Genomic DNA, 22,309 nt, shown 5'->3' on the forward strand with positions numbered 1-22,309 from the left:
AAACAAATTAAAGAACCATGGAGACATCACACACCCCTGCCACAAACCTACATTCAATGAGAACCATCTCTTTCCTCTCTTCCTACACGTACACATGCCTTACATTCTCAATATATAACATTTTGTCATGTTTCATTGGATATAGTAACATAATTAGTATTAAAGACTGGCTTCTTATAATTTTCAAACATGTTTTGTTCTTGAGAAAGCTGGGAAAGTGATTTATCACTTTTCCTATGTTTCCAAAACTTCATAAGCCATCTTCCTCATTCGGGCATCATCTTACTATTAGAATTAGATTTATCAGAATCTTGAAATCATTGATTATGATAGATGCACAGAGAGGAAAACTAAAATCCTGGAAACAGGATTTTAGTTTTCCTCTGTGCACATATCATGTTTAGTGTTTTCAATACTTCTTAGATTTTATTGTATTAGTATGCTGAAGCTCATAAGGAGAAAACTCACTGTGAAAATTCTGGAAATATAGTGAAAATGGCAATTGGGAATTCATTTTTCTAGCTTTCCCACGAACAATGAGTATGTGTTCGGAAATCTATAAAAGCCAAAATAAACTCTGCTGCTATGGTCTTCAATGAAACTCTCTCTCTCTCTCTCTCTCTCTCTCTCTCTATATATATATATATATATATATACTTATACATGTTCATTTCTTGTACAGGTCCGTTCATCGCATACAAGTTTGTTCTCAGCGGACTGGGACTTCCAGAAAATGGGCATCGGTGGCCTAGACGAACAGTTCATTCACATCCTGAGGAGAGCCTTCGCCTCCAGGGTCTTCCCACCAGAAGTCACAGAACAGCTGGGTGTCAAGCACGTCAAGGGACTTCTTCTGTACGGACCTCCAGGTACGTCCTGTCCTGCCCAGGACTCCTGTGTGGACCTCCAGGTACTGTATATTTCCTCCTACTTGGGACTTCTGTACCAAATTCCAAGTACCGTACATCCCTTCCTTACCAGGACTCCTGTACAGACCTTCAGGTAATGTACATCCCATCCTACCTGGGTTTCTTGTATGGACCTTCAGATATCATACACCCAATCATATCCATGACTCCTTATGGTCCTCAAGGTCCCATATATCCAGTCCTATCTGGAACTCCTGTATGGACTTCCAGTTACCATACATCCCATCTTACCTGGGACACTTGTATGTCCCATCTTGCCAGGAACTCTTGTACAGGCCTCCAGGTACTTGAATGTGCCCTCCTGCCCGCAACTCCTGTATGGAGCTCCAAGAACCATAACTCCCATCCTACTTGGGACTCTTGTACAGGCTTACAGGTACCGTACGTCCCCTCCTACTCAGGACTACTGTATGGACCTCCAGTTAACATACTTTCCATCCTACCTGAGACTCGTGTACATACTTCTAGGTAATGTATGTCTTGTCCTGCTTGTGACTCCTGTACAGACTTCCAGTACGTCTCCTTCAGCTCAGGACTCCTATATGGACCTTCAGGTCCTGTACATGTCATCCTACCCTCGTCTCCTGTACGGACCTTCAGGTATCATACGTTCCATCCTACCCAGGACTCCTGTACTGACCTCCACCATACGTCCCATTATACCCATGACTCCTGAACAGAACTGCAAGTAATGTATGTCCCGTCCTGCCTTGGACTCCTGTTTGGACCTCCAAGTACAATATGTTCCATCCTATTCAGGACTACTGTACGGAATTCTAGGTACCATACGTCTCGTCTTACCTATGACTCTTGTATGGACCTCCAGGTACTGTGCATCCTTTCCTGACCGTGACTTCTTTACAGACCTCCAGCTACCATACATCCCCTCCTGCCTGCACTTCTGTATAGGTCTTCAGGAAAGTATGTCTTATCCTATCCAGGACTCCTGTATGGACCTCAGTGTACCATAAGTCCCATCTTACTCATAGAGCTATACCACTCACCCTAATACTACACATAAATGATTATGTGGCACAAGATGTGCATGTCTCCATGTGGTGGGTACATCCTGTGTGATGAGTACCCTCATGTGGTGGGTACATCCTGTGTGATGAGTACCCTCATGTGGTGGATACCCTTTTATAGTGTGTACGTCCTATGTGCTGGCTACCTCTCTGTGTGGTGCATTGTGTACCTGTTATGTGAGGGGGTACATTTCATATAGTCAGTACCTCCCATGTGGTGGTTACCTCCCGTATGGTGTGTACCTCCTGAGCTCTGCAGTCACCCATCAGGGTTGTGGGGTACTGCATATGTTTTAGCGTTTTTGGTGGAAATTTACATTATAAACATCTATTGCTGAGGTGGTGATGCATTGTCCATGTGATAACCTTTTGTTTCCATGACACTGGGTGACATGGTTGTAGTGAGAAGTGGACTGAAAAATAGACATGCCCCGGCATAACGTATGATCTAGCACAACACATGAATGTGCAACACATAACCTGGAAGAATGCATGACTTGGTACAACACATAACCTGGGACAACACAAGGCTTGGTAGATCCCATGACCTGGCACAACACGAACCAGCACAACACATTGACCCAGTGCAACACATGACTCAGCACAACACTCATGAGAAAAAAGCAACATTTCCCTAGCTGCACAACAAAGGAGCAAACAACTTGCCTTATAAGTTGGTCTTATCAGGGCCGATGATAAAACTGCTGTGGAAGGAGACTTGATTTGAAGGATATCATTAAGGGGAGGCTGTAGACTTGATCATATAGCTCTACAACATGTCAGCATTAATGGTTTTACTGATAATCATCCTGAAGTTAGAAGGTTCCACAGAGGTCATGCTCTGGTGATGGGGCATTAAGTCACCAGGCTCTAGTGATGGCTGGGACCAGGTTGCCAGGTTCTGGTGATGGTTGGCACCATGTTGTCAGGCTTTGATGATGGTTGGCACCATGTTGCCAGGTTCTGGTGATGGCTGAGACCAACTGCCAGACTCTGATGATGGCTGGCACCAGGTTGTCAAGCTCTGGTGATGGCTGGCTCCACGTCGCTAGTCCCTGGTGATGCTTGGCATTAAGTTGCCAGGCCCTAGTCATGATTGGTACCAGTCATTAAGCTCTGGTCATGTTGCTAGGCTCTGGTGATGACGGGCTCCAGGTCATCAGGCCCTGATGATGACTCTGGTCATGGCTGGCACCAGTCACCAAGCTCTGGTCATGGCTAACACCATGTTGCCAGGCTCTGGTCATGGCTGGCACCAAGCTGCTAGGCTCTGGTGATGTCTGGCACCAGCTCATCAGGCTCTAGAGATGGCTGACACCAGGTCATCAGGCTCTGATGATGACTGGCACCGGTCGAGACCCTCTTATTCATGTTGTTTGACACAAAGGAGATGCATGGGTTGTATTCTCTCCCATAACCCCAGGAGGAAAGGAAACATACATAAGTATTCTAGATAAATCAATAATATCCTTGGATTTAATCTTTAGTAGAATGCAGTAAAATTCATATAGTGCGTTACCTGCTTTTCTTTCAAATTTAAAAATTTTCTGGGAATTAAACTGAAATTTTTCAGATTTGTTAGGCTGTTGAGATAATGATGTGCACATGATATTTTGGAATCCATGAATGATTTTTCATATAAATCATGTGTTTGGCATAAATACGTTTCCGTATTCTATATAATCATAAACAAAATATATGTACTATTATAAATACATCGATTTGATACTACAGTCACAGAAATGTTCATTTGCTGTCATTTATAAAGTGTGTGTGTGTGTGTGTTTGGGGAGGTTTGCATCATGCTGTCATAAGAATTCCATACATTTTGCATCAGGATGATAACAAGCTCTTCCTACATGCGAGTCTCAAGTCAAGGGTCAAATCCACAGTCAGAGCATGTGTTTGGTTTCGACACAGTTTCATGCCTCTAAAGGTGTTTGAGAAGTTTGATTGATGGTTGAAACTTTATACTGTCAGTCTTATGGCCCCAGCAATCATAAGACTGAAAGCCCAAATAACCAACCAATCACTATTTTTTTTCTTTGCTTATATCACTTGAGCATATCACCTGTTTTATCCTTGTTGCAGGCACGGGCAAGACCCTGATGGCTCGCCAGATAGGCAAGATGCTGAACGCCCGAGAGCCAAAAATAGTTAATGGTCCTGAGATCCTCGACAAGTATGTTGGAGAATCAGAGGCAAATGTTCGTCGCCTATTTGCAGAGGCAGAGGAGGAAGAAAAGCGAATGGGTCCAAATTCTGGGTTACACATTATAATCTTTGATGAGATAGATGCAATCTGCAAGCAAAGAGGTTCTGTTGCTGGCAACACTGGTGTTAATGATACTGTTGTGAACCAACTCCTGTCTAAGATTGATGGAGTGGAGCAACTGAATAACATCTTAGTAATAGGCATGACTAACAGAAAAGATATGATGGATGAAGCATTGCTTAGACCTGGTAGACTGGAAATTCAGGTTGAGATTGGACTACCAGATGAACAAGGTCGATTTGATATTCTCAAAATTAAAACATCAAAGATGAGAGATCATAACAAACTTGATCGTGATGTTGATTTAGCCGAGGTGGCAACGTTGACCAAGAATTTCTCTGGTGCAGAACTTGAGGGTCTTGTAAAGGCAGCTTCATCTTCTGCTCTGAAACGGTATATTCATTTAGGAAGTAAGATTGAAGTTGATCCCAATGCAATTGATAAGCTTAAGATCACACGAGCTGACTTCATTTATTCCCTTGAAAATGATGTCAAGCCATCACTGGGGACGAGTGATGAAGCTCTGTCCAAGTTCATTGAGCGAGGAATCATCAACTGGGGAGGAACCAGAGACTTGGTGGAGAAGGGTCTAATGTTTGTGAAGCAAGCACGATCTCCTGAGACAAGTAATCGCCTTTGTTTATTGCTTGAGGGAGCACCAACTGCAGGGACATCAGCCATGGCAGCCTATCTAGCCAAGAACTCTGACTTTCCCTTTATCAAGGTCATTAGTTCTCGAGAAATGGTTGGATATATGGAGTCTTCCAAGTGTCTTACTATAAACAAGATTTTTGATGATGCATACCGCTCTGAACTTAGCTGTATCTTCATGAATGATCTGGAACACCTGATGGGTTACTCACCTATCGGTCCACGCTATCAGTCCCTCGTCCTGGATGCCATGTACTCTCTCCTGTCTTCCTCCCCACCCAAGGGTCGCAAACTGCTAGTCATCTGTACATCAAAGCGTCGTGCAGTGCTAGAGGAGCTAGGGCTCCTGTCAGTCTTCACTGCTGTCATAAGAATTCCATACATTTCGCATCAGGATGATATCAAGCTTGTGTTGGACGAGTCGCAAGCACTGACTCCAGATGAAGTAAGTAAACTGCAGTACAACATGTTTATGAATGGTATTTTTGGCTTTGTGATGTCTTCTCCATGTTCATTGGAGGATTACAGTATCTCAGTACCCTCCTTGAGACCTTATCACAAGGTAGTACATAGCCTGTTAATCTCTTTTCTTCAGTGTTGGACCTATCTCTGGTGCATAACTATAGTCCCAAAGTTTATTAGTTCTGCAGTATAGTTAGAGTGTTGGCAAACCACACTTAACTTTTGGGGTCTTGAGTGACAAGTTTATCCAGTAAAAACTCATCCCTGAAAAATTAATATTAATTATAATGCTCGTAAAGGAACAAACAAGTGTTGAACGGATTTCAAAATTTTGTGGGAACCTTTTTATTAGAATATGTTGTTGAAGCATATTGATTACAGGTGACATAGTACACTCTCTTCCCCATGGTAATGATTTGCCAAAATCTAGCATTCAAAAGGTGGTTTGCTTTCTTAGAAAGTATATGGCTATATCCTGCAAAATATGGAGTAAATGTGTATTGATGGCTGAAGAGAAAATATTTCAGTAAAGGTATTGGCCATCATCAGAAATGAACATATCTTGAAAAAATGAGCCACTGTGAGCCACATGTTGTATTCATGAGTGACAGTACAGGTATGATTATACTTAACTTGCTATCTTTTATATATATTAGTCATGAGTGCAGTTTCTTCTTATTCTGTAAATGCATATGTATATTATGGTACATTTTTCATTCATTGCATTTATTCAGCATCAAAGCAGATAAATGTTTACAATTGTCTTACAGGAATGTTCTCAAGTAAAAAGACATATATTTCAAGTTAAGGCTAATTATACGAACCACCCAAAATACTTAACTGTATACCAAAGAAATAATGTGAAAAAATTTTCATACTAATGTATAAGAACTGATCAGAGATTGAGAGGGTGAAGGCATGTATGAAGCACCAGACTGGGGAAGAGCAGTGTGGTTTTAGAAGTGGTAGAGGATGTGTGGACCAGGTGGTTGCTTTGAAGAATGTTTGTGATAAATACTTAGACAAACAGATGGATTTGTATGTAGCATTTGTGGATCTGGAGAAGGCATATGATAGGGTTGATAGAGATGCTTTGTGGAAGGTCTTAAGAGCATATGGTGTGGGAGGTAAGCTGCTATTAGCAGTGAAAAGTTTTTACCAAGGATGTAGAGCATGTGTACGAGTAGGAAGAGAGTGACTGGTTCCCAGTGAAGGTCAGTCTGCAGCAGGGGTGTTTGATGTCCCCATGGTTGTTCAATTTGTTTACGGATAAGGTGGTTAGAGAGGTAAATCCAAGAGGTTTGGAGAGAGGAGCGAATATGCAGTCTGTTGGGGATGAGAGGTCCTGGGAAATGAGTCAGTTGTTGTTGCCAATGATACAGCTCTGGTGGCTGGTTTGAGGGAGAAACTGCAGAAGTTGGTGACTGAGTTTGGACAGGTGTGTGAAAGGAGAAAGTTGAAAGTAAATGTGAATAAGAGTAAGGTTATTAAGTACAGTAGGGTTGAGGGACATGTTAATTGGGATGTAAGTTTGAATGGAGAAAAATTGGAGGAAGTGAAGTGTTTTAGATATCTGGGAGTGGACTTGGCAACAAATGGAACCATGGAAGCGGAAGTGAGTCACAGGATGGGGGAGAGGGTAAAGTTTTTTGGATCGATGAAGAATGTGTGGAGAGAACATTATCTCGGAGCAAAAAATGGGTATTCTTGAAGGAATAATAGTTCCAACACTATTATATGGTTGTGAGGCTTGGGCTATGGATAGGGTTGTACAGAGGAGGGTGGATGTGTTGGAATGAAATGTTTGAGGACAGTAAGTGGTGTGAGGTGGTTTGATCAAGTAAGTAATGAAAGGGTAAGAGAGTTGTAAGGAAATAAAAAGAGTGTGGTTGCGAGAGCAGAAGAGGGTGTGTTGAAATGGTCTGGACACATGGAGAGAATGAGTGAAGAAAGGTTAACTAAGAGGATATATGTGTCAGAGGTGGAGGGATCAAGGAGAAGTGGGAGACCAAATTGGAGGTGGAAGGATGGAGTGAAAAAGATTTTGAGCAATTGGGGCCTGAACACACAGGATGGTGAAAGGCATGCAAGGAATAGAGTGAATTGGACCAATGTGGTATACTGGGGTCGATGTGCTGTCAATGGACTGAACCAGGGCATGTGAAACATCTTGGGTAAACCATGGAAAGGTCTGTGGGGCCTGGATGTGGATAGCGAGCTGTGGTTTCAGTGCATTACTTATGACAGCTAGAGACTGAGTGTGAGCAGATGTGGCCTTTTTTCACCTATTTCCTGGCACTACCTTACTGACACAGGGGTGGCGATGCTGTATCCTTTGGGGCAGGGTGAAGCCAGGAATGGATGAAGGTAAGAAAGTCTGAATATGTTCATGTGTATACATATGTATGGCAACTTAAACTTATGTAATTTTTTCATTTTCTTCTCACATGATTGACAGTAGTAACATATTTCAATTTTACAGATTGATGCAGTTATGGATCATATCTGCAATGGGAGGGTCTTTGTAGGTGTGAAAAAGTTGTTGGGTTTGCTGGACACCATGCGTGTCATGAAGGGCGTTGACTCCCGCAAGAGAGTAGCCGCCTTCGTCAACTTGCTGGAGGATGAAGGTGTTTTCACCCAAGAACCTTAGGTATAGTGTGACAATTGTCTGTACATAGCATTCAGGTGCAAAGAAGAGACTGTTTTACAGGAAAATATATATATATGGTTAGTGAGGGTACATGTTTGGTACCATATGAGGTTACCATAAGAAGGTGTATTAAAGTTATAAATGCCAAACAAAACTTGAGACAGTTTAGAAATTTAATCAAAAAGAAAAACAAACCATAATAGTGACCACATCTGTAATCTGGGATGAAATCATAAAGTTGTTCATGTCTTATCATGGGCAAGGTGGTCTTCGCAACTTTCAAAGCAGATGTTAAGAATTTACATTAAGATGGGGTGAAATGGATGAAACAGATGAATCAGTATTTATGAGGGATGAATCCCTAGCCATGTAATTCATATTACTTGCACATGTTAAGGGTAACATATACCATAAGAAAATACACTGTCGAGTAAAGAGGCAAGAAATATTTAAGTGATTTGATTCCAAGCAGCTTAGAGGAAATGGACATACTATAGCATTTTTCTTGTGAAGCCATAACTTATTATATAGATATGTTTGTGTATGTGTGTGTTTGTGCGTGAATGAAAGATGTAGGTGTGGCAGGTGAGGTCAGAGCCAGATCTGCTTACAGCAATTGATACTGTATGCAACTTAAACCACTTGTAACTGTCTTTCACTGTTGCATGGATGTTAGTCTGGATTACTTTTATTATTTCATTATAACCTCTCTCTCACTCCCTATACACATACAAACACACACACACACACACACATTTATATATATATATATCATACTTGATCACTGTTTCCCGCATTAGTGAGGTAGCATTCGGAACAAAGAGAGGTTGCATCCACTCACATCCATTCTCTAGCTGTCATGTGCAATGCACTTAAATCACAGCTCACTATCAACAACCTGGCCCTACAGACCTATCCATGTGTTTTAGATATCTGAGAGTGGATCTGGCAGTGGATGGAACCATGGAAGCGGAAGTGGATCATAGGGTGGGGGAGGGGGCGAAAATCCTGGGAGCCTTGAAGAATGTGTGGAAGTCGAGAACATTATCTCGGAAAGCAAAAATGGGTATGTTTGAAGGAATAGTGGTTCCAACAATGTTGTATGGTTGTGAGGCATGGGCTATGGATAGAGTTGTGCGCAGGAGGATGGATGTGCTGGAAATGAGATGTTTGAGGACAATGTGTGGTGTGAGGTGGTTTGATCGAGTAAGTAACGTAAGGGTAAGAGAGATGTGTGGAAATAAAAAGAGCGTGGTTGAGAGAGCAGAAGAGGGTGTTTTGAAATGGTTTGGGCACATGGAGAGAATGAGTGAGGAAAGATTGACCAAGAGGATATATGTGTCGGAGGTGGAGGGAACGAGGAGAAGTGGGAGACCAAATTGGAGGTGGAAAGATGGAGTGAAAAAGATTTTGAGTGATCGGGGCCTGAACATGCAGGAGGGTGAAAGGAGGGCAAGGAATAGAGTGAATTGGATCGATGTGGTATACCGGGGTTGACGTGCTCTCAGTGGATTGAATCAGGGCATATGAAGCGTCTGGGGTAAACCATGGAAAGGTGTGTAGGTATGTATATTTGCGTGTGTGGACGTATGTATATACATGTGTATTGGGTTGGGTTGGCCCATTTCTTTCGTCTGTTTCCTTGCACTACCTCACAAATGCGGGAGACAGCGACAAAGCAAAAAAAATATATATATATATATATATATATATATATATATATATATATATATATATATATATATATATATATATATATTTTTTTTTTGCTTTGTCGCTGTCTCCCGCGTTTGCGAGGTAGCGCAAGGAAACAGACGAAAGAAATGGCCCAACCCACCCCCATACACATGTATATACATACGTCCACACATGCAAATATACATACCTACACAGCTTTCCATGGTTTACCCCAGACGCTTCATATGCCTTGATTCAATCCACTGACAGCACGTCAACCCCGGTATACCACATCGCTCCAATTCACTCTATTCCTTGCCCTCCTTTCACCCTCCTGCATGTTCAGGCCCCGATCACACAAAATCTTTTTCACTCCATCTTTCCACCTCCAATTTGGTCTCCCTCTTCTCGTTCCCTCCACCTCCGACACATATATCCTCTTGGTCAATCTTTCCTCACTCATTCTCTCCATGTGCCCAAACCATTTCAAAACACCCTCTTCTGCTCTCTCAACCACGCTCTTTTTATTTCCACACATCTCTCTTACCCTTACGTTACTTACTCGATCAAACCACCTAACACCACACATTGTCCTCAAACATCTCATTTCCAGCACATCCATCCTCCTGCGCACAACTCTATCCATAGCCCACGCCTCGCAACCATACAACATTGTTGGAACCACTATTCCTTCAAACATACCCATTTTTGCTTTCTGAGATAATGTTCTCGACTTCTACACATTCTTCAAGGCTCCCAGAATTTTCGCCCCCTCCCCCACCCTATGATCCACTTCCGCTTCCATGGTTCCATCCGCTGCCAGATCCACTCCCAGATATCTAAAACACTTCACTTCCTCCAGTTTTTCTCCATTCAAACTCACCTCCCAATTGACTTGACCCTCAACCCTACTGTACCTAATAACCTTGCTCTTATTCACATTTACTCTTAACTTTCTTCTTTCACACACTTTACCAAACTCAGTCACCAGCTTCTGCAGTTTCTCACATGAATCAGCCACCAGCGCTGTATCATCAGCGAACAACAACTGACTCACTTCCCAAGCTCTCTCATCCACAACAGACTTCATACTTGCCCCTCTTTCCAAAACTCTTGCATTCACCTCCCTAACAACCCCATCCATAAACAAATTAAACAACCATGGAGACATCACACACCCCTGCCGCAAACCTACATTCACTGAGAACCAATCACTTTCCTCTCTTCCTACACGTACACATGCCTTACATCCTCGATAAAAACTTTTCACTGCTTCTAACAACTTGCCTCCCACACCATATATTCTTAATACCTTCCACAGAGCATCTCTATCAACTCTATCATATGCCTTCTCCAGATCCATAAATGCTACATACAAATCCATTTGCTTTTCTAAGTATTTCTCACACACATTCTTCAAAGCAAACACCTGATCCACACATCCTCTACCACTTCTGAAACCACACTGCTCTTCCCCAATATATACACATACATACATCCCTGGGGATAGGGGAGAAAGAATACTTCCTACATATTCCCTGCGCGTTGTAGATGGTGACTAAAAGGGAAGGAAGCTGGGGGCTGGAAATCCTCCCCTCTTGGTTTTTTTTAAATTTTCCAAAAGAAGGGACAGAGAAGGGGGCCAGGTGAGGATATTCCCTCAAAGGTCCAGTCCTCTGTTCTTAATGCAACCTCGCCAATGCCGGAGATGGCGAATAGTATGAAAGAAAGTATGAAATATGTATAAAATTGAAAATGTTTTAAGATTCTTTCCCTGAGTGCCAACATGTTAATAGTCAATAATGCCATAAAACATCTATTGATGCTGTCCATAAGTAGTGTTTCATCTGATGTTTTTCATGTTAGTAAAATGTTGAAGTGTACAGTCATATCAATTTGAGATTATGTGGATTCCATGTGATTACAGTGAGTATTAGAGCTTAGTAATAAAAGTTGTTCCCTATCACTGAATATTTTGACCAGCTCACTTGTTCATAAGTCATTACCAAAGCCATCTTTTATGGCATAAAGAAAAGAAACTACAGTATCTGCAGAACATCTTGCAGGGACTGATTTGTTTGGTAGAACTTTGAAAGAATTTTTGTCATTCTGTTAGACAATTATTGGCTAGTATACAATTATCTTCTTGTCAAAGAGTAGCTACAGCCAGAAAAGAAGGCACAGGGTATGTGTAATAGCAAAGGCAACATGAACAGTGAGCAACTGAAGGAGTTTGAAAAGACCAGACAGATTTCACATGGAATATTAAATTAATTTTGAAAAGGTGCAGATTACATTACAGGATGAAAATCATTGACAATCCACAATAAGGAGTGAAAATACATCCACCATAAGTAAACAGGATATCAAAAGCAATATCATATATAAGGATATCACAGACACTACCATATGTTAGGCTATCATAGACACAACCATATGTTGGCTATCACAGATATGACCATACGTTAGGCAATCATACTGTCATATTTTAGGTTATCACAGATACTACCATATATTCACTGATTGCTATCAGTCAGACTTCCATGCTGCTGCTGTTCATGGAACAGTTTTTATTATTTTGGTTAAAGTACTGATGGAGAAATTTAACTGCAAGTCAGTATGATGTATGTGGCATGGCTATATGAATAGTGGTTCTTACCAAAAATGGAACTTGAGTGATCTCTATACATTTATTACAACTACTCATTTCTTGCAAGAAGCTCCATCAGAACACCATGAAGGTAATTTTCCAGTTCTAGTTCCTATGATGTTTCATATACCTGACACCTATTATGAAACTTTTGGTGTGGTAGGTAATACCAGGCACCTGTCATAGAATGTTTGGTGTAGTAAGGTATACTTGGCACCTTTCATGGAACTGTGGTGTCATAAGGTATAACTGGCACCAGTCACAGAACTGCAGTATGGTAAAGTATACCTTGTATCTCTTATAGAACTGTAGTACAGTAATGTATACCTGGCACCTGTCATGGAACTGTGGTGTAGTATGTAATTCTATATACCTAACACCTATCAAAGAGCTGAACCTTTACTGTTGAAGAAAAATGATTTACATATCTCAAATAAAACAAAACTGATATGGTATGTTAATGTGTTGTATTTTCAGTAGTTGATATATTCACTGATCATCATATCATAAGCATATTGTATATTTACATTTATAGTATTTACCTTCCAAATTATTCATTCCATTTCAACATTGATGTTTTCATAGAGGTCAGTTTAAGCACTCATTTATTGCTGTGAGCAGTAATATTACATGGGATGTATTATGATTTTTACTGATGTTACTGGGCATAGTTACTGCTTCCCAGTCTGTGTTGTCAGAGGAATTATGTAGTATATTATCTCTTGTTGATCATTGTAAGTTGTTTGATGGTGAGTGATGAGGAGCACCTCCCATCCTTGGTAACATTGTACATATGTACTGATTTTCAGATCTGTTATATGCGTGTCTCTTTCCTTACATTGTTATGCTCTTGTGTATTGGTCTGAGAACTTGCAGTTTTAAAAGTATACATGTCTTTCAAATTGCCATATGTCATGTAATTACAATTTATTTTATATAAGTAGAAGTATCATTTATGCATACAGTTTTTGTAACATTATATTTTCCAAAAGTATTGTAAGAGTGCAAGGAGTAGGTGGAATCAACATGAGTTGAAACCCCTTTACTAGTGAATAAAATGTGCAGCACAACATATATGATGCATACAACACAATATACATTACATATGCAACACATTCTTGTCACATAGAACACAACATGCATGCAACATACAAGAAAAAACTGCATGCTGCATACAATATACCTGCAGCATACAACACAACATACATGCAGCATTAGACCCCATCATCAATAAATGATACACACAACTCAACATGCATGGACCATTTAAACTAATGAAAAAGAAAACACTATCCTAATATCTAATTCAAACTAATTTGTATATCGTGTACATAAACTGGTTATATCTCACTCTAAAGCAAGATTAATTAAATGGAAGGTCTTTATTATTACATATACAGAAATTTTCATGTAAATCAGATGTAATGATAATTTGATATGTCAGGGTACTGATATGTTATTGTTTCTTCTAATATGTCCTTATTCTTAACTTCTGTTTTACACCAGGATTTAAAGGTCATTCATTTGAATACGAAAAAATTTTTTGACATGAAAAAAATATTATTTTAAGAAACGAAAATCGAATGTTGAAAATTTTATCACAGTTTTCACTGCAGTATAAATTACAAGCAGGAGTTTATTTAATCTAAATCATTACATCTTGCACAATTCTCTTTTAAAATTATACCTTCTTTATGATTGATAATATATTTCCTTGTTCCATTTTCCCTTGTTACTTGTGTATTTTTTTTTATAGCCATCGCTTATAGTCATTTAAAAAAGTAATGAAATTGGTCAGTCACTGTTCAGTAATACATGAAATAAAATGAGAGTAATAAGTGAACACATTTCAATTGCCTTCTTGTAACACAATGATTATACTTCACATTTCATATGACAGCTGCAAAACATGGAATAGAACTAATGTGTGGATACTTTTATTATCTGTTCATGATTGTTGTAGCACCTCTTTTTTGATAGGGCTCTGGCTTCACTCCTGGACCTATTTCCAGAAGCTCCTATGAATCAAAGGTTAAACCACCTACAATAGCAGGGAAATGATTTCCTCTGGAGAGAAAAGTTCTTCGAAATAGGTGTACTTCCTTATGTAAACAAGCAATGATGCAGCCTTGCCAGTGTAACTACAAGCAGAGTCTGGTAATGTGTGTGTGTGCGTGCGTGCGCACGTGCGTGTGTGTGTATATATATATATATGTATATATATATATATATATATATATATATATATATATTATATATATATATATATATATATATATATATATATATATATATATATATATATATATATATTTTTTTTTTTTTCCCCAAAAGAAGGAACAGAGGGGGCCAGGTGAGGATATTCCAAAAAAGGCCCAGTCCTCTGTTCTTAACACTACCTCGCTAATGCGGGAAATGGCGAATAGTTTAAAAGAAAAGAAAGAATATATATATATATATTTTTCTTTCATACTATTCACCATTTCCCGCAATAGCGAGGTAGCATTAAGAACAGAGGACTGGGCCTTTGAGGGAATATCCTCACCTGGCCCCCTTCTCTGTTCCTTCTTTTGGAAAATTAAAAAAAAAAAAAAAAACGAGAGGGGAGGATTTCCAGCCCCCCCGCTCCCTTCCCTTTAAGTCACCTTCTACGACACGCAGGGAATACGTGGGAAGTATTCTTTCTCTCATATCCCCAGGAATATATATATATATATATATATATATATATATATATATATATATATATATATATATATATTCTTTTTTTTTCCATACATATTTGCCATTTCCTGCATTGGTAAGGTAGCGTTAAGAACAGAGGATTGAGCCTTAGAGGGAATATCCTCACTTGGCCCCTTTCTCTGTTCCTTCTTTTGGAAAATTGAAACGAGGGGAGGATTTCCAGCCCCCTGCTCCCTCCCCTTTCAGTCTTGAATATAGACATCGCTTGTATAGGCTTGATATCTTAATTCTTGAAGATGTTTTCAACAGTATTACATATTCTTCTGAAGAATGTACAGAACACCACTTAACCCTGCCAAGTTTTTTCATTTTGCTGGCAATGTAAACAGAGAGTCTAAATATCTAAATAATTGATATGTTGATCACACTAGTCCGTGATGATAGTTATAAAGGTGAAATCACAGTTCAGTAGAGGTCCAGATTATTTTATTTAACATGTAATTCTTTTATACACGCATCTCTACATTTCATGGAGACAATCCGCCTCATCAGGTGCAAACAATTCATAAAGTTTTTTAGATCCCAACACCACCACAAAAATTCCATCTCTCTGCCAAAGAATAGCAGAGGAAGGATGGAATTTTTGTGTTGGTATTGGGATTTAAAAACTTTATGAATTGTTTGCACCTGATGAGACCGACTGTTTCCATGAAACGTAGTGATGCATGAATAGAAAAATTACGTGTTCAAAAATAATCATCTGAAATCTTACTGAATTACGATTTCACTTTCATATCTAAATATATGTAAGAATCCGATCCTGTGCGAGAGATCTCATAAGCATTAACACGAATCCTAATTTTATGTAGCTATATGAACTCACCCATCAACATTTGCAAAAGTAAGATTGTCAGATTCAAATGGGAGAAGGCATGGTAGCATATAATGACATGCTTGAAAAATAGGCATTTCGTCAATTCAGGCAAGTTTTTTGTTTTAAAATAGCATCATTTGCTTTATATATCAACATATGGATCAGTAAAGCTGTATAAAATCTGAATAAGCACCATGTAAATGTTTTTGGCAAGCCATCTGCATCTGCATGAGTCACTTGTCTTTGGACTGAAGTCAGGTCGCCACTGGCAACTTCCTATTTATTTACTATTTGCAAGATTTCACACCAAAATTTTCATATTACTTCATTTGTCCCATGTTGATTTGGAGTGTTTTTATCCCACTATTTCTCTCTACCTCAAGGCCCTGCTTACTTTATGAAAACTTAAAAGTGAGGGAGTTACACCTAAAATCCCATATCCTATATCACCTTAACACATTATAAAGATCCCTTTGTAGAAATCTCATTTATTTGCATTCAGAAAGTTGGCAACCGTAAACTAGGAAATTAACATCTTATTCAATTTCACTGGGATTAGGTCTATTGTGTCTCCCACTGTGTATCCTCTTTTGTCCTTGGATTCAAACTTTATATATCTTTACATCATCCTTTTTAACTTTCCTAAGGAAAAATTATTTACAGAATCACTGTCTTAAATCCAAGCTGTCCGTTTTTTGCATAACCTTTAAATGCTGACTGGCTGGAGTGCCGACTATGTCTTCACAGTACATTTCAACGCTCTTCTCCTTTCTGACATCTCACATTGTTCCACATCTTATATTATTAGCCTCTCCTCTGTATTTGATGCTAAAAGTATCCACGTGCATGTGTGTGTGTGTGTGTGTGTGTGTGTTAAGTACTTACAGCATGAGGAGAGCGTTCTTCACGCAAGGACTCTAATGACTTTTGCCATGATTAAGGTATTGTACGGGTGGGAGTTCTACATATATGGAGAATCATCTCTTGGGATGTGTGTCGGAATCAAAAGTAATTTCCTGTCTGTCGTGTCTTCTGTTTATTACATCTCAGACTTTTCTATATCAATTAGCTTCCGCGATGACAATGTAACTAAACTTGAATGTATGTGTACATGTTTGTTTACCAGTGACGTGGGCCTGCTCGCTCGTTCACATCCTCATCTCATTAAGTTGACACGTGGAGCTCAATAACCCAATTATCATCTTGGCATTAGTAACTCAATATTAGTTTTAGTATAAAATATTTCATCTTAAAGAATAATCCCTTCTCGATTTTTGCATATTGGTCAAATAATTGTGGGTGATGTGAACCAAGAGTGTCAGGTGATTGAGGGGGTGGGGGGTAGATTGATTATGTCAACAGACTGGTAAAGAGAAGGCAACTGGTCGATCAGTTAAAGTAAGACATTAAAAGGTGAGAGAAATCCAATTGTAGTTTTACTCTCCATGGCAATTAAATTGATAGTCAGCAGACAGATTACACAAAAAAAAGAAAGACTTGCATGGGGAGGTGTTTGTACATTGGGATAATTGTACATTCATTATCGCTTATTGTTAATGGCCTCATGGTAAAACAGCAATTAAGCATATAGTGTTGTTAGATTTAAGGGCATGGTGTTGTAAATAGATACAAAAGTATGAAATTCTAAGGGATTGTTGCTATCAAAAAAAAAAAAATACGCTGTGGTTATTTTGTTTATTTATTGGAAGTGTTTGTTGGCTTAGACTGGTTAATGCTGGTACGACAGATCCCCTAATTAGCTGAATGTATCAGAATAATGATTGAAGACAAGGTTAAAGGAGACAGTATACAGAAATTTAAAAAGATTCCTGATAGAGGATGTTCCAGAGATGGAGCCAGTTTAAAACTGCTTTCCCATAAAGTACAAATACATACTGAAAGATAAGCATTACATGTGTACCTCTCCATAAACATCACATGACCTTGATGCAGATCCACCCTACAGAGAACTACCTAACCTTCTCCCTTCCTATTTGTGGTGAAGGTGATTGAACTTGAAAAATAGGCCAGTGTGCAGAGATACTAGGAGAGATTGAGTAGTCACATATGGCGAAAATGTATGAAGCAAGGAGAGTGAGAGAGGAGTGGAGCGTATTAGGGGAATCTTTTGTATATGTAGGTTAAGTGTACAGCATACAGAACATGGCATATGGGCGCATGAGAAAGAACAGTGATTGGTGGAATGAAGAGGTGGAATTTCCAATAAAAAAGAGAGGTTATGCATGGGGTTTTGCAAAAAAGGGGTGCAAGTGATTGTGAGGTCTACAAGAAGAGCAGCAGGAGGTCAAGAATAATAGGAGAGCTGAAAAAGAAGGCATATGAGAGATGGGGTGATAGAGTATCAATTTACTTTAGAGAAAATAAGATTTTTGGAAAGGGTGAATAGTAAGAGAGAATAAAGAAATAATGGGTAATGATGTTGAGGGGAGCGGATGAGAATTCATTAACGGGCAGAGAAGAGGTGAACAATACATGGAATAAGTATTTTGAGGGACTAATGAATATCTGATATATTTGATAATGTAGTAGGTCTGAGATGAGATAACATATAGAGTAAGAGTTGTAATAAATACTTTAGTGGAAAGAGAAGAGATAGTAAAAACCTTGCATAAGATGAAGTATGACAAAGTGGCAAGAGTGGATAGCATTGCGGGTGAGTTTCTCAAGAAATGAGAGGACATTATTGTTGATTATTTAGTCTGGCTATTCAGACTTTCTGAGGCTGAGAGGGCCAAAGTGAATGCTTAAATTACAGATTTATGTCTTTTGAGCATACCTGGTAAAGTGTATGGGAGAGTGGTGACTGAGAGGGTGGTGATATGCACAGAACCCTGACTTGGGGAAGAGTAGTCTTCATGCAGGACAGATGTATGGAACAGGTATTTACTTAGAAGAATTTGTGTTAGGAATACATGGAGAGATTGAATCAAATGTGGCATGTTTGGTGCTAGAGAAATTATATGGTAGAGGAGGTTGAAAGAGGGAGGCCTTATGGAAGGTGCTACAGATGTATTTAGTAGATGGAACAGAGTAAATTGAAAGGTATTAAATGCAGAGGAGTGTTTACTTGAAGATTTAAGACATGTGCAAATAGGAAATATGATAATTCCTGAATTACTTATTTGATTTTTTTATGAGTCATTTATCAGTGATGAACACTGTAAGATAATGTTGAATAGATTAATTCAGAGACATAATACTGCATCATCTTTAATTAAAAGAAATTTTTAACAGCAATTTCAGATTAGATCACTATTAAGAAGCTGCTGATGCTGGAATAAGGGTATTGTTATTTTTATTATTTTTTTATAATACTTTGTCGCTGTCTCCCTTGTTAGCAAGGTAGCGCAAGGAAACATGAAAGAATGGCCCAATCCATCCACATACATATGTATATACATACACGTCCACACAAGCACATATACATACCTATACATCTCAATGTATACATATATATACACACTCAGACATATACATATATACACATGTACATAATTCATACAGTCTGCCCTTATTCGTTCGCGTCACCACCCCGCCACACATGAAATGACAGCCCCTCCCCCCACATGTGCACAAGGTAGTGCTAGGAAAAGACAACAAAGGCCACATTCGTTCACACCCAGTCTCTAGCTGTCATGTATTGTGTGTTCATATAAAAATGTCTTAAGTGCACAGTTCCTGAATTTCAAAAGCTTTTGATTTCTTAACCATAGCAGAGAAAATTGCAAAACACAAAACTTCCATGTAACCTGGTAAAAGTAGCTGTGTAATTATCACAATTTGAAGGCATGGTAATTTTATATGCATATTAATAATAATAATAAAAAAAATTACTTTGTCCTAAAATCTTTGTAATAAATAAAAGAATGAATTATAAAAGGAAAGCACTTATGGTGACTAATTCAGAGCCACTTGGGTCATCAAGAGTGTTGCCAAAGGTAGATGCTGTAGCTGTGTGTCTCATTTGGGATGTCTCATCACTTTAGACCTGATTTGATATGAATATGAATTTTGATGCATGCAAAAGTCTTCAGGGATACAGGTCTCTCTTAAATGTAGGAATTCAAAGTAAAGGAAGCTATTGTAATTAATAAAAGGATAATACTTTTCCTGCATGAGTCTATGCCATAAGTGAAAAATCACGTTTGGCAGGACTGTATCATTAGAAGCATAGTCACTTCAAAGAACTCACACTAAAAAATTTCACATTCCCTGCCTTCCATGTTAGGATTGCTGGTCTTTCTGTCTCATCAAAATGGGACTACCAGGCTACTTCTTCCATCTTCTCCTTACAAGCACCATACACTTACTCAAACCTCAATTATTTTTTTCACAAAAGTTTTCTTGCCATCTCTCGTCTGCACATTTTTTTTGATATAATCATCATAAAGTCCAAGAAACCTGTGGCCCGTAGTCCCTAACATGGGGTGCTAAGATGCAACTGTATCCATTCCCAATTGTTTCAGTTATGGTACACCCATTTTGCAAGTCTCTCTAGTATTCTCCTTTATATTGGTAAGTGTTTTTTTAGGTATTAACCCTCCATCCATTTCAGAGTCTTCCTTTGTGTTGAGATCCATCTGGTGTCCAGGATATACAAAGTTGTGGTTGCCCAAAGATTACACCATCTTTGTTATATAAATTGTATAGTTTAATTAATTGTTGAAAATATTGTCTCTCATATTTTCTGTTATATGATGATATCCTTTGAAGATTTAACATGCCATTGCTCTTTGCTTGATGAATATCATATTAGACATACTTGGTAGATGTAATGAAAGAAAATTATTGCAAAGAGAATGCATGGCTAGTTCATTTTTTCAAAGTAGCAGGATTTAAGGAATAGATAAACCAATGAAGGATCACCTATTTCAGATGATGAAAGTTGCAAAGTGCCCCAGAGATGAACTCTCTTTCACCAATTGTGTCATTGTCAATGAGAATGACTTCCCTCCAGATATCAGGCAAGTTTTATGCTATATGTTTGAGTTTAAGATTTAAAACATTTGATTGATCATTTCCTGTGAGTTTGAGGAAAGACATAAGAGAGTGAAAAGATTGTATTTGATTTCACATCATTGAATGAAAAACATCATGTGATTAGCTCATACACAATATAGAATGAGAAAAATGGAAGGAAACCAGGAAAAAATCCATCATTAGTCATCCCCATACATACTTCTGTTTTTCTCACTCAGATATGCTTTTTTCATTGGTCTTGTTGTTGTTCTTTGTACATATCTATTACCAAAAATTATCTTCTTTTTTATCACTTGTTTATTACCAGCCTATACTTACTAAAATTTGTTTCTTCTGTTTTCTACAATTGTAACACTACATCCACTTTCTGAATGTTAATCCCGGCCTGTTTGCACTTGACGAGACAAAATCTTTTATCAAGTGTTTTTATATATCCTTATAAGTCTTTCCCATACATATTTCTGTTTTTCTCACTTTGATATGATTTTTTCTTGGTCTTGCTGTCGTTCTCTGTACATATTTAGTACCTGAAATTATCTTCTTTTCTTTTTACCACATGTATTCCCAATCTATACTCCCTTGAATTTGTTCTTTCTGTTTTCTACTATCGTAATACTACATCCATTTTCAGAATGTTAAATCCTGCCACTTGCACTTGACCAAACAAAATCTTATCAAAAGTTTATGTAAATTTGTAGGATAGTCCTAATCACGCATGAAAACCAAAATTCTATGGTTTTCAGAATATTTATTCCATCAGCTTTTAAACTCTCCTCAGTATGATTTAACATCAAACAATGTAGCTGCTTTTGTGCTTAATGTGGCTGATTCCTCACAAATATGCAGTTATTTGCAGCTCTTGATGATTATGCAATATACTGGCAAGAAAGTTGATATTCTGCATATGAATAACAAATCAACCTTAGGCTGTCAATGTTAAACCCATTTATTTATTTATTGATTTTGATGTAACCGATGTGAAGTATACTATAGATTTTAAAAGACTATATTTTTTATGATAATTATGAAATACAAAATAAAGCAAATCATGGCCATTACATATATGGACAAAATCACAAAACTGAGGGTAAGTGTAACTCAGAATTAATTTATTAGAGTTCTGGCCTACCATGTTATTGCTTTTATGATGTAACATTATTATGGCTTATTTGTAATGCTCATGTGATTCATGATAGGAAAGGTTTAAGGTCAGACTTAGGGGCGAATGTATATAGGTTGGGATTCTTCACTGTTTTCACTGTGTTGTGATGGAAGATTTTATAATGGAAAACTCCAGAAACAATAGAATAAGTTTGAACAAGTTAACCAATGGGTTTCATTTTACTTGAATCACAAAAGGAAACTAATTGAATGGGAAATGGAGAAGGCTGTGTAATGTCAAACAAAATTGGTACATTTAGTAAGAT

At 38.4% G+C, this 22,309-nt stretch overlaps 1 protein-coding gene across 1 annotated transcript in view; it reads left to right on the forward strand.

Annotated features, from left to right (window-relative positions):
* The window catches only part of LOC139761999 (uncharacterized), a 78,665-nt gene that overhangs the window by 41,955 nt on the left and 14,401 nt on the right, over positions 1–22,309 (forward strand). The window contains exons 7-10 of the mRNA XM_071686779.1: positions 683–869; positions 4,046–5,325; positions 7,825–7,992; positions 20,778–20,866. Of these exons, the coding sequence (XP_071542880.1) occupies positions 683–869; positions 4,046–5,325; positions 7,825–7,992; positions 20,778–20,866 (1,724 nt within the window). The remainder of the gene's footprint in view (positions 1–682; positions 870–4,045; positions 5,326–7,824; positions 7,993–20,777; positions 20,867–22,309) is intronic.

The sequence above is a fragment of the Panulirus ornatus genome, chromosome 42 (genome assembly GCF_036320965.1).
Source record: "Panulirus ornatus isolate Po-2019 chromosome 42, ASM3632096v1, whole genome shotgun sequence".
NCBI classification, from domain to species: Eukaryota; Metazoa; Arthropoda; class Malacostraca; order Decapoda; family Palinuridae; genus Panulirus; species Panulirus ornatus.